This window comes from Aphis gossypii, chromosome X (assembly GCF_020184175.1).
Source record: "Aphis gossypii isolate Hap1 chromosome X, ASM2018417v2, whole genome shotgun sequence".
Taxonomy (NCBI): Eukaryota; Metazoa; Arthropoda; class Insecta; order Hemiptera; family Aphididae; genus Aphis; species Aphis gossypii.
The window spans coordinates 7947325-7961226 of NC_065533.1; the positions used below are offsets into that span (position 1 = coordinate 7947325).

The window sequence follows — 13902 nt, forward strand, 5'->3', positions numbered from 1 at the left end:
ATTGTTACGATAGCGATTCAAAAATAATGATACGTTTTTGAAAATCGAAATTAGGTATTACAAAGAAAAAGCAAAGGGCTACCTATCGCCATTTAGCTTACTTTCTGAAATTTAATTTGATTAATGAGAGTCGAGAGATATGCCTAAAAGTGTCCTTCAATGCATAACATGGGTTTATTTGTAATACTTATATTAGTTATATTATTATTTATTTATGATTGAAAACAACTGTTCGATTATCGTGTTGTGTCGAGTATTAGAGTGTCTCGAGCTAGCTGATCATTTTAACCACTATAAACATATATAAACATGTCTAATAATAAAAAAATAAAAATTGTTTGTACTGTTGTATTTTTTACATTAATTAATTAGGTACCTACCCAAATTTTCATCATATTGTATATTTTAATAAACACTGATTTTCAAAGATGTAGATATTCTTTTTGAATTAGACATCAGTGTTTACTGTTTATAATATTGTATGACACCTGTCTCGCAAATGTAAGTAATATACGGTTAATGAATGGATAGGCATATTATGTATGTTAACGAAGTGCTTTTAAGATGCTCTATCGATTGTCCAAAACTCCTGAATTTTATTATTAAGCCAAATTAATATTAAGGTTCCAAGTCTTCAATCACGTTCACCTTATCTTTTTACGTTTTGATTTACACCACCAACTATTTCCGCAATCGACCAAATAATGTTTAGAGTGATGCGCGTCATTGCCAATGGGAACACTATCACATATGAATATTATTAGTTAGAATTTTGAATTAATGTTATGTTTTATTTATTTTTCTTATTCATTAGATTATAATGTATTGTTATGTTTATATCTGTTATTAACTGTATTTGGGCCACGGCCCGTTCTGCAACAAAAATAAAATAGACAAATTTTTAAATTTTCTATGGTAGGTACCTACCAATATACTATAATATACTATATAGTATATAGGTACTACAATAGTACAATCTTTAAAATAACGTGTTAGGTATGAAAATATAAAATAATGTTATTTTTATACAACTTTTAAATATTAATAATATTATTATATACAATGTTAAATAAAATATAGATAAATAATAATAACTAAAGACCGGATTTATATTCTCTAAATTAACCTTCAAATATTCTCATTATATTCTCTGAAAAATATGCAAAAATAATCAATGAATATCAATATATGCTTTAATATGCATTTTTGCAATTTTTTTTTTTAACACTCAACATTCAAAATAACAATTTACTATATAGATTATAATTTATAGGTATATAATATATGTATACAAAAAAACAATATTTCTTTGTTGTATGCAATGGCAAATATTTACTTTCTGAAGAATAAAAAAGAAACTTGAAATATTATTTTAATTTTATTATAGAATTAACAAATAATAATGTTTTTTGTCACAATGATAAAAAAAAGTGTAAAATATGTTCAAAAGTAATTTTTCCGGTACCATAATATTAAAATTAATAATAAATAAATATTTTTTCCCACAATTTACTAAATATTCTAAAATATGCTAAATGGAATTAATATTCTCTAACCTATGAAATATTCTCAAATATGCAAAAAAAACTTTTTTCTACTAACTCAGAATTGAACGAATCGTCCACATTTTTTACTCTCGTAAGACTGCATAGACCCAGTAACGATATGTAAAAACGTATAAATCCGGTCTTTACTTATTACCTACCCCTATATAGATATAACTATCTATTGTTCAACAATTACAATACGTTAAATCAGTAAATAATTTATTAATAATGTTGCTGCTCTGGCAGCTTCATTATTGGATATTGGGTATTCCATTATGGGAAATTGATACCATATTATAGGTAAATACATTGAATATTAATACTTCGATTGATACTCATTAATTTTTTAGAAATTCGAAATACATTGTACATTCATATAATGTAAAAAGAGGTGAGATTTTAGTACCTTTTACTTATATTTATAAAACCACATCAGAAATACAGAATATTACAGACTCTAGATAAATTATGTTAATCATAATATTCAATGCCTAAAATGTTGTATATTTTTATAAGATAAATAATGAGAACTGCTAATGTGCTAGTATAATTTAGATATCATAATGTCAAATAGATATGTCAGTAAGTAATCAGTATTGTAGATACTCAGTACTAAAATGCCATAATGGTACATTGGTACCTATCCGATCTATGCGTTACCATTTACAATAAGTTGAATATGAAATTCAATGAGTCTTACTGTTCAATATATATTTCATAATAAATAATTAATAGTAGTTATAAAAATTTAACCATTAAATATAATTATGTCAGTTAAAAAGGGACCATTATGTAATCAATTGTTTTAAAATTATATTTGGTGACAATTTGTACTTTTTATAGCATAAAAATATTACACTTTAAGACAAATTTCATAAAAATAAATTATATAAGTCATTAATACCATAGGTATTATATTCGTGTATTATATGAAAATAAGAACAAATGTACGTTCATCTAGTTATACAAATTATAATAATAATAAATTTAAAGTATGTTATTTCTTATATCCGATGGTTAGGTTAAATATATTATATTCAATATATATTTTTTTCTCTACTATAATCTATAAGTATTTACCAATTTGCAATTGGATACGATAAAAATAATATGATATATTGCTACTATAATAAGAAATATTTTATTTATATTTTATCTTGAATCAGCATTATTAAAAATAATCAAACTATTACAATTGGGATTTGGTCTGAAAAATATAAAATATGTAAGTACAACACAATTATACGGATTGCTTTTTGGCTCAAAGAGGGTTAATAGGAGCTCAAAGCTGATCACTAGATTGGTAATCAAAATTATTTTGCTGAGCCAAGAATCTATTAAATTTATATTTTGATCTATTATTTGTTAATTTTAAACATAACGAAAATTTGACAAATTTTTCAAATGGCATTAAAAATAATTTAAAATGTAAATAATTCTTAGATTGATGCTCAGGCGCGCACCCACAAACTTTTTAAATTAGGAGGGTTAGTAAATTTAATCAGATCATTTAAAAAAAAGGGCATTTATAACTCAAAAATATTATTTATCAACAGTTCTTTTAATTAAATACCTACTAACTATTAATTATTAAACATTTTTAATAAAAAAATAGCATCAATGATGCTAATTAGTTATAGTTATTAACATTTCTGATAACTAATTTAATTTAATAATATATTTCTGTTGTATATATATATATTTATTATTGATAATGCCTTGAATACCACAATTATCACTTTCAACAACATTTACAGAATTCATTATTGACATTATAAAATATAAAAATAAATTTTAAAAAGTGTTTAAACTACTTTGGTATTAACTATTTAGTAATTATTTTATATTAGTATTGTTATTATTATTACCAAGTAATGTTGTTACCTATGCAGTAACATTTAATTTTTTAATTCCTATTTTAAATTTTTAAATGAATAAAAAAAAAAGATGTAAGTAAGTAGGTTTCTGACCTACTTGTTTATGTAAAAATAATAGATAATAATATATTCTAGATTGAAATAATTAACTACTCGAATAAACTGATTAAGTAATAAAAATATTTATTATTTAAATTATATTTATACTTCAATATTTCATTACTATCAATTTTATTTTGATAAATGACGATACTCATAAATGTTAATATTATAATTTAAGATCATCTAAACAATAAATATTTAGTATATTATAAAATACTTTCATTCACAAAAAGTATAAATAAATGGGTTGACATAACTTATATGTCACTATATAGTGACATAACTTTAAATGGAACTGACAAATAATAGCCAATATATTATTATACATTGTATTATAATGCTTAATACAATATCACGGTGTTATTTTAATCCACTAACAACCATCTTTACATGTTTAAAAATAATACATAATTAACAAATAGTTTGAATATAGAATTAAATCATCATTTGAAATAAATAACGAATTTACAATAACATGTCTTCTCCTTGGTTGGTAGTTGGATGATCAACAATTTCTAAACAATATAAAAATAATTATTATTTTATAATATGTGAAAATTACTTAATTTCATATATGTTGTAAGTGATTGTTGAGTGATATAATTAATACAGTATTAGTACAACAAAAAAACAGTGCAAGTTGTTTATGTTACTCACCATTAACTTCTTTTCCTTCGAGAATACTCCAGATCATATCACCATACGTGTTTCCATAATAATCATCTTCGTCACTATTCATACTGGTGCAAGACGAATCTGAATCTAGCATAGTGCTTAATTTCGGCAATGGCGATGGAGTATCCTGTGGTTCTTCTTTTTTTATAGTATGATGATTTTCTGTATTTAAAAATATTGTAGTTTATTATTAATTATGTATTTATGTATCTACCATTATTTAACAAAAAATATTTTGCAATATTATTACTTATTTTCCTTCTAGACAACTTTAATTTCTTTTTTGGATGACAGTTATTGACATTTTTGTCAATGATTGGCGGTTCTGAAAGTTCTACCATATCTTTTAAAATCTCTTCATTTCTACCTGGGAATGCTCTGATATTAGTATTCTTATAACGGGGTTTTTTCGGACAATCAATGTCATCAATTTGTTGTTTGACCGTAGTAACAGTTCTAGCACTGTTTATTTCTACTATCACTCTAGAAAGTTCTGGCTTATAATCTGGAACAGCATCACGGCCCAAAGACAAATTACTCAATTTGTTTATATATGCTAATTCTTGACGCATCTGATACTCCATCAGTTCTAGTTTATTGAATATATCTAAATTTTTACGCTCCTCGTATTGAGTTTTAAAACACTTGTCAGCAACACGACCCATAAATTTGCGGACTTCAACTCTTGGATAGTTGGCCTAAAAAAAAAATGAGTTAAATAAATTAAGGTTTTATTGAATCAAATACAGACAAAAGTGTTCAATACTCACTTCTAAGCAAGGGTTGATAGCAGTAGCTGTAATTGTTATTTTTCTTTTAATATCCAGTTGGTAAAAACAGTAGGATGGGTCTGGTAGACCTTCATTAAGATAACTGTTGACCAACTCTTTGGTATTAAAATAATCTTTGGGTGTCATTTTTATATTGATAAGATACTGTTTAAATGGTTGAGTTCTATGGATGGTGTACAACAAATAAACGGCACCTATTCGTGCTTCTTTTGATTTAGATCTCAAAAACTTGCTGGCCACTGCAAGACAATCCTGTGAAGTTGTAATGTAATGATGCGGGGATACATATGTGTGCTTCCCTTCTCTATTTGGCTTAGCATAGACTTCATGAAATTTTGTAGAACTAAAACTTTCTAAAAACGAGCTGTACGTTAATGTTTTACTTTTGATGAATAAATCAATTAAGCTAAAAGAATCAATGAATAAATTTGAATAGTGGGAACGCAATTCTTTTGTAACTTTGATATTGTTTAAGGTAGTTTTCTTCTGTGTATTGGATGAAATTGGGAAAACGAATTCTTCTCCATCACTCTCATCTTCATTACTTGAACTGGAATACTCAAATTCTGACATTTTTTATAATTACCTAAAAATTAGTAAATTAATATAAGCAATATGCAATATTTGTTTTTTATTATTTTTTCTAGCCATAATTATTAAGAATTTAAATGAATAATTGTAACAACTTATCTAATACTTGTACTGTTGGAAATTGGCTCGTTTTTATTTATTTGAATAAGCAACTATTATTATTATTGTTATAATAAAAATTATTTTAAAATTATTTCACAACCTAATTATTTGTGATTTAGGAAATGCTATTATCACTTATTTGTTAAAAATGTACTATTCATCACTAGTAAAAATCTGAAATGACTTCTACGTTTTACTGTCATTACTGTAGTCTGGTGGTAGAAAAATTTCACAGCAACATTTTAAAACTGAAATGGCGCCCCTGATGCGACATTACAATAATATTGTCGTCGTACTTACTTAATTGCAATTCTGATGACTGACGAACCAAGAGTGTTCGGAGATAGATCAGGTTTCGACTTTTTAGGAGTTTTAACTGTTCCAGGTAAGTAAATACAAAATTAAGTAATCTTAATATAGTTTTTAAATTTAGGCATAATATGTTTAGTTACGTTATGACTGATGAGACTATGAGAGAACAGTTAAAATGTTTTAATAACGATTTTAAGTTTTAACTACAGTGATTGATAATAACTGATAAAAATTAAAAATGTTATCAAATGAACTCGTATCAGTTGTGTTGCCTACGTGAATAACACGGCTATAGATACTATAGTGGTGAATAATACGTATAATAATAACGTATTTGAAAATTAATAATTATTGCTCATTAAATTATTATATGTTTTTTAAAATTCGATCTACTTGTATAAATTCTACTGAAAAACAAAAATTACTCTTATGATTTGAGTAGACATTTTTCTTGACTTCTCCATTCATTATATGTCTGTTTCTCACACACAATCACATACTGACCCTACCTTAGCTAATAAAAGTACTGGTCCCGGACACTCCCGGTTATAAAGTTTAAGTTATTAACTAATTATTTAATACATTTTATAATTAATAGTTGGAGTTTAATATAAACATTAAACGTGTGTTTGTGTATATGACTTAGAATTAATTATAAGTTAAGGGAGCTGGAGCAAGTACAAATAATCACGTAAAACAGGTTAAAAGCTAAAGAAAACTGTAGGACTTGGGTTTGACGGATTTTAATTTTAAAAAATAATTGAAAATCTTCAACAACTTTACTTAAGCATGGCCATGGTCATGACCATCGCTTGTAGAAATTAAATGCCTGGAAAATGCTAAATATATGACACCAGAAGAAGGAATAAATAATAAAAAATTTAAATTTATAAGATAATAGATAATAAATAAATTGCATTTGAAAAAAAACAGATAATTACTATTACCAAGTGCAGAGTCAACTACACAATGCTCGTAGAATGTATTGTTATTTTTATATTTGGAAACCGAAAAGTATTTAAAATATTTAATAATTTATTTATATAAATTTAATATGAATTTATTATTTTATAGGACTTTTATTTTGGAATGAAAATATGGTGACTCAGCAACTCAGCTCACCACATTTTATATGGACTTTCTCTTAAAACAGTTAATAAACGATGAACTAAAGTAGAATAATAGTAAATAATAATTTTTGTAATTTTCATTACAATAAATGTTTAATATACCAGTTGTAATATTGTATTTTATCAGTTATGTAACTATGTAAGTTATTTAACAATAATCATTTGTATTCATACTAAATGCATAATAAGCGAATCATTAGTCGTAATCAGAAATGTTTAATATGTAAATGTATAAAAATTGGTGTATGTCAGTCGTCAGATTGATATGGAATAATATACATACTGCATGTTATTATATAGGTATTTGTATTAGAAATGCACAATGCACCTATAGACGAGCCTACTAAATTAATATTATTTTTTTTTTAATTTTATTAAAAAATAATTACAATAATCGGATGGTTAGAATGTTAGATCATTATAATTATTTAAAATATTTAGTTAAAAAAAAATTATCGAACTATCGAAGTATAAAAAAAGTAGATATCTAAACTTATCATTGTAAGCCGTAGTTCTAGAAATACGTAATGTGTTCGGTATACGGGCGGGTGAACCGCTGGTGCCAGTGGCACAATAGTACAATACGAATATACGATGATGAATTTCACGAATTACACACACTAATATTAATTTACTCTTACACAGTAACACAGTTTAATTATAAATGCTATATGAAATGCCTAAATATTACTCCTAAAAACATGTCATGCTCCAGCCCCCTTAACACAATTTTCATTTTTTGACAAGTGTGTGTGTTGAGAAACCTAATCTAACGTCAAGAACTGATACGGATTATGCACTGAGTAGCAGTAGTAGCACATACGACATACACATAATACATAGTAATGTTTGCTTACTTTGGACACAATAATACAAGTTCTATTTTACTAGGCATAATGATTCTTGTTAAAATATGATTGACTAGCTCCATACTATTGAATTTATGACAATTCAATAAGTACATTACTACTTAATATAAGTGCAGTATTTTATTACTTGAACACTGTTTTATTTCATTATTATTTTATGAGTATTATTTTTACTTAATAAACACGTAATATTATAAATATTATTATTATTAATATTATCACGTAATATTACGTGTTTATTTATTATCCATAATTATTTTTTTAAACTTCTTATCTATTAATTATGTATATTAATATTATAAATATGTATACTTACTTAACTTTATTTAATTTAGTTTTATTTAAACAAATTAACATACAAAATATTACAGTCAAGAATATACCCAGAAACTATTACTAATAATATATTCTGATAAAATAATAACTTTAATTAGTATTATTTATAGATCGTCTCATTTTTACAGTAAATTTTGTTTTATTTTATGATTAGAGGATTTTATTCCAAAATTTGTAACACAATTCTATCTCCCATTTATTATGGTATTAAATAATATTATAATCAGAAAAATGTGTTTTTACATTAATTTTCCAATATTATTCAAATGTTCAACTTAAACAATGATTTTCTTTATTTTGTACACTTAATATATAGTAATATATTATATAATACATTATACTTTATTGGTTTGTATTGTAGTCCAATAATTGCTATAGAAGAATTAGAGGATATAATAGGATAACAACTAGTGCTCTTATCAGCTAGATTTCCTCATTATAATATTAAGAATGTCATTTATTTCTATTATTCAGTCCATATGATCTTAATATGTAGTATGACAAATTAAAAATATCTTAAAATATAAAATAATCAGTTATTAAAAGTTACAGAAAATATAAATACATAGTTTCAACAATATTATTAAAATAGCATTTAATAGATGATATAATATTTATAGACGTGTTTTGTCTTGGAAGTCCTCTTTCTCCTTTTATACAACATACCACTTCTATTACAACCTACTACAGCATCACTATAGACTGGGTTGTTTCTAGTCTAACCATCCAATTATGCACTCTCGAAGTACCTTTTCATTGTGGTGCCACTCGTGATGATTAACTCCTGGCACAGTATACTCTACCAACCGATCCGTCATATCTAGCTGATGTAATCCAATTGGGTCATTATCACTATATATATCATCTTGTCGCCGCTCTCGCATTGGTACCAGTTTACCAGAACTATCCAGTACAGCAAATTGACTGTAAAAAATTAAACTTTCATTGATAAATAAACATGAAACAACTACAAATTTATTATATAATTATAATGTAAATTTTAAGTACCTTGATTGCCATGGTGAAATAACCCCATCGTCAGGCCCACCAATTAATACCAGACGCTGCAGTCGAGTCAGGCCCAGTTTCTTGATGTTAGGGTTAGAGTTGATACTATATTCTGCATAGTCGTTGTCATAGGCTGAGTCTATAGCCATAACTGTATCAACATCAACAGATGTTACCTTGACTGATGATAACTGAACACTGTTAGCATCACTGTTGTCGTCATTATGCCTTTTAGCAATTTCGGCAGTGGCGGCGCAGACTGCTGCTATAGCTCTAGTAACACGTGCTTCAATCATTTGTGATGAGTCATCATAAGTCTCTGCTACATTTGTAATGTCACTAGTTTCTGCAGTAGATATATTCACCATCATTGTTCTCAAATCATTATCATTATTAGTATTTTGTTTTAAATTAAAATCACTTGAATTTTGTTGTTTAACATTATCAATTACTGCAAGATACGCACTGTATTTAAGGTATAGGTCCCTATGCCTGGGATCATACCAATAATTAGCTACAGACAAAGCTCGTTGACCCAACCGTGTGTAGAACAACTCATATGCTGTGCGTGCTGTCAGTGCAGGAAACATTTTTGTGAAACACTCAGCTATAAAATTATACACAACAATTATTTTTAATAAATATTATCTTTTTTATTTTTAATATATTATGTTAAAAAAAAACAAGAAGATACTATCTTTATTGTAATTTTAGTATAAGCAAATAAGAAAAAAACATATTTTTCATATGTATCAAATTTCTAGTTTCTGTATATAAATGAATGTTTAAAATACCCTTAGTTCAATACAAGTACAAATGTTTAACTAATCAGATTATAAATTAATCATATAATTCTATAATTTTCTACTCCTAATAAATGTATTATATGATACAGCCTAGTACAATTTATTATTAACTATTTAAATAATTATAAATTATAACTAATTTGCGTAACATGATAAATATCTATGTTATTGGTATAGTAATTAATTTGCAATTTATATGATACATTTTACCTATTTACTAAAAATATTCATTCATTTTCATCAAAAATTAATTTTTTTTTCTTTCTGAAAATTGATTGTAATTTCAAACAAAGAAATGGCTCAATTTATAACTTGGCTATTCAGGAATTACTTTTTCTATTAAAAATTTAATGTACTCAAAATATATTCATAGATAATACAATTAGTACATGGAATTTTTAAAATAACAACTTAATTTTACGGTTGTTTAAAATTTAAAACTTCAAATTGACTTTTCAAATATCCTAGATATTATGTCATAGAAATCATATATACACTAAAAATTAATATCAGACATTACAAAACATGTGTAATTTACCACTATTTATTTATCTTAAACATAAGAAAAATATATAAACTGTGATCTTTAAAAAATACATACCACCATATTGTCCTCCTTGGGGTGAGCTAAGCGATACAAATGTCCTGACATTGTGCTCATTACCATAGTTTTCTATCATGCCCCTCGCTATGAGTCCACCTTGTGAGTATCCTATAAAATATAAAATATAATATACATAACATAATATATATAACATAGATGTACACATCTTTCAGATAAATTTGTAGTATAAAAATGAAATAGAATATTGTATATATTAAATAATGCTTAATGTTTACCTATAACATGAACACCTTCTGGATGCAACGAACATATTCTTAATAGGTCATCAGCTAACTTCTTTGTCTGTCTCCACAATGGTTCCAAGCTAGCCAAACCACAGAATCTGTCTATGACATATGTTTTGGTCCCTGGATGTAACTGTCAATTATATAGAATATAGATATAAAATTATGTTAAGCTATAGAAACAGGCAGATTTTCAACATGATTATGACAAAAAATTGACAGTATGCAACTACTGTTAAATTATTTGTGTAAATTATTTGAATAAAAGTAATTTATTACTATTTTTGGTTAAGAAATAATTGTAAAATATAAAAAAGAAGAAAAAAATACTACCATAACACAACTAAAATTGTTGCACACTATTATTTAAAAAGTATGAGAAATAAATACCTATCTTTAAAATTTAATAATTTAAATATATTTCAAGTACAAAACATAAATATAACATTATAACATTTAAGTTGAATAACTAATTTTAATATAATATTTTAATTGTAAATACTAATTACAGTTTTTGTAGGTTTTTTTTTTCATGGTGGTTTTTCATAAGTGTTTGAAAAATAATCACTTTAAAGTTTAAATACATTTTTAATGTACTTATTCCAGTAATACTCAAGTGTAATAATGAAACAATTAAAAACAAACCAATTTATATTGTTTAAAACAATTTTAAAAGTAGGAATTTACTAACAATATTTATAAATATGAGCTATTAACTACTAAATAATAAATATTGATGGTCTACAATCTACATTCATAGATAATAATCATTCTAATTAATTATCATATAGCTAAATGAGTATTTGGTATTATAAAATTAGGAAATATATCAAATTTCTCACTTCAGCTATACGAGCAGCCAGATGTTGCATTGTACTGACATCACCAGTCATCAGGCCGTGTACAATGACTACTGGCCTATACGGCTGCTTTGGAGCTGATGTGTTATAGCATTTATTTGATTCGCTCATTGTCATCGGACTTACTCGTTGTGTTTCAAAGTCACCACTAAGGTTCTACTATTTCTAATAATTAATATCACTGTTGATAATACACTCACTATTAAACAATACATAAATATTGCATATAATTAAAATAATTAACGGTACGACTTACAATTACTAGTCATACTTACGCGACAAAAACACGAAGCCAAATGGTTCTCGCCAATGACAAAGTTCGTTTACTAACTTAAGAACTAAAATGTGAAATAAAACACAAAAACACAACTTACGAAGTAAAAATGCTGGAGGGATGGACGGTAGTGTTTCAGAGTATTCAGATTTCGGATTGCTTTCCTAGTAATACACTATTACTACATTACTACAATAGTACAATAGCACTACAGTTAGTTACTTGGTTGTCGTAACATGACAATTGATAAACTTTGATAATGTTTCGGCGATAACAAAATAAAATTGGGTAATTTTAGTTGCCTATTTTTACTAAAAAAAGGCGTTCGTATTGTCGTACATTCGTATCACAGAGTAATAAATTCGTACATTATATTATAAATTTATAATAGGTATATATAATATAGCCTTATAGGTATATTTAATAATAATATTTCAATATCGTAGTAGCCTAGAACAAGTAGTAGGTTGTAGTCACCTACTACTTACTTAACTGGTTATCTATACAGCTATTTCTTAATACATATTATTTAGTAAATTTATCCAAATATTGACAGTTTAACCGTCATCGCATAATTTAAAGTTTGTGTTGTAATTCAAGTGAAAAACTTGATGTCTTTTAGATTTTGTATAGGTATGAGCATAATAATAAATTACATTTTAAAAATCTCTTAAATTATAATACTCGTAAATATTACAAATTGTAAAACATTTTACACCTTTTAAAGTAATTACTTTATAAATATTATATTATTTTTAAATGTAAGTTAGAAAAATGTATTAAAAAATCTCACAAAATTGTTTTTAAGCAAAAATATTAAAAATATATTAGTATGATATTTTTCATAGATATTTGAAGTTTAAATGTTAACTAAATTTAAAATTTAAATTAAGTTTAACGGTTTTCGTCATTTAATGTAATGTAGTGTGCCAAATGTCTATTTCAGATTATTTAAATTAAGCTTAAGCTATTCCTAATTTATTCTTCAATCTACAGTATTACTTATAGTAAGATAGTAATTAGTAATGCTATTAGGAAAAAAAGTCCGAGAAAATATTGTTTAATATAATACATTTATTATTAAACTAAAATAAAATAAGTGAATTATTATACAAAAATGTTTTAATCACTTTTTCTATAATGAGACTGATTTATACACAATGGTATCCCAATTATGGTTAGGTATGGAAAAGGAGTAAGGAGTAGTAATAATTAGTGTTTTAATGTAATAAAAAATATTATAAAATAGAAGGGCTAATCTTACAAGGTTTGTATCACAAAACTAAAATAATATTCTGTATATCCCCTCGATCCTATTTTCCATTGTGTTGGTTTTCTTTGGTTTATGGCTTGTGTACTTGTTGATTTAACAATACTTATAACCAAATGCAGATAACGGAATAAATATTTTTTTAAACATTATTTAAAATCTTTGTTCTATTAGATTAAAAACACATAGGTTTCAATAAAGTAAATCATAATATTTATAAACACAATAGGTACCTATTTTAAAATTAACACCTACCTGATAAAATGTATCTTTATGCTTCTTTTTTATTTTAAAATTATAAATAATGCTAAACAGGGCAAAACTGATCATGAAACAAGCTGGGTGATTTAGCCAGTTGTGCCAAACATCTAATTTATAATTTTAAAATTGTATATGCAATAATTAAATAATTATAGTTACATACTACTGTAACGTTCAAGTGGTGCACTTTTTTCAGCCCACTATCATGATACTTTTATGGAGTGCTTACACCTCTATATACA

The 13902-nt window shown here is 25.5% G+C and overlaps 2 protein-coding genes across 6 annotated transcripts; both read right to left on the bottom strand.

Annotated features, from left to right (window-relative positions):
* Positions 1 to 3710: 3710 nt before the first annotated feature.
* On the bottom strand, positions 3711 to 6209 carry LOC114126043 (uncharacterized). The gene is made up of 5 exons (XM_027989915.2): positions 5986 to 6209; positions 4972 to 5578; positions 4452 to 4899; positions 4184 to 4363; positions 3711 to 4041 (listed from the first exon to the last, which is right to left on the bottom strand). Exons 2-5 carry the CDS (start codon positions 5563 to 5565, stop codon positions 3992 to 3994), a joined length of 1272 nt encoding a protein of 423 aa, XP_027845716.2. The 5' UTR covers positions 5566 to 5578; positions 5986 to 6209; the 3' UTR covers positions 3711 to 3991.
* A 2396-nt stretch (positions 6210 to 8605) lies between these two features.
* LOC114126042 (uncharacterized) lies at positions 8606 to 12360 on the bottom strand. Of its 5 annotated transcripts, none has more exons than XM_050206768.1 (6): positions 12131 to 12360; positions 11838 to 12020; positions 10987 to 11128; positions 10748 to 10858; positions 9341 to 9947; positions 8606 to 9256 (listed from the first exon to the last, which is right to left on the bottom strand). In XM_050206768.1, the coding sequence occupies exons 2-6, from the start codon at positions 11970 to 11972 to the stop codon at positions 9046 to 9048; spliced, it is 1206 nt and encodes a 401-aa protein (XP_050062725.1). In that variant the 5' UTR covers positions 11973 to 12020; positions 12131 to 12360; the 3' UTR covers positions 8606 to 9045. The 5 variants fall into 5 exon arrangements, with proteins under 5 accessions (XP_050062725.1, XP_050062726.1, XP_027845713.2 ...); XM_050206769.1 differs by having other exon boundaries at positions 11838 to 12036; XM_027989912.2 differs by having other exon boundaries at positions 11838 to 12054.
* Positions 12361 to 13902: the final 1542 nt, after the last annotated feature.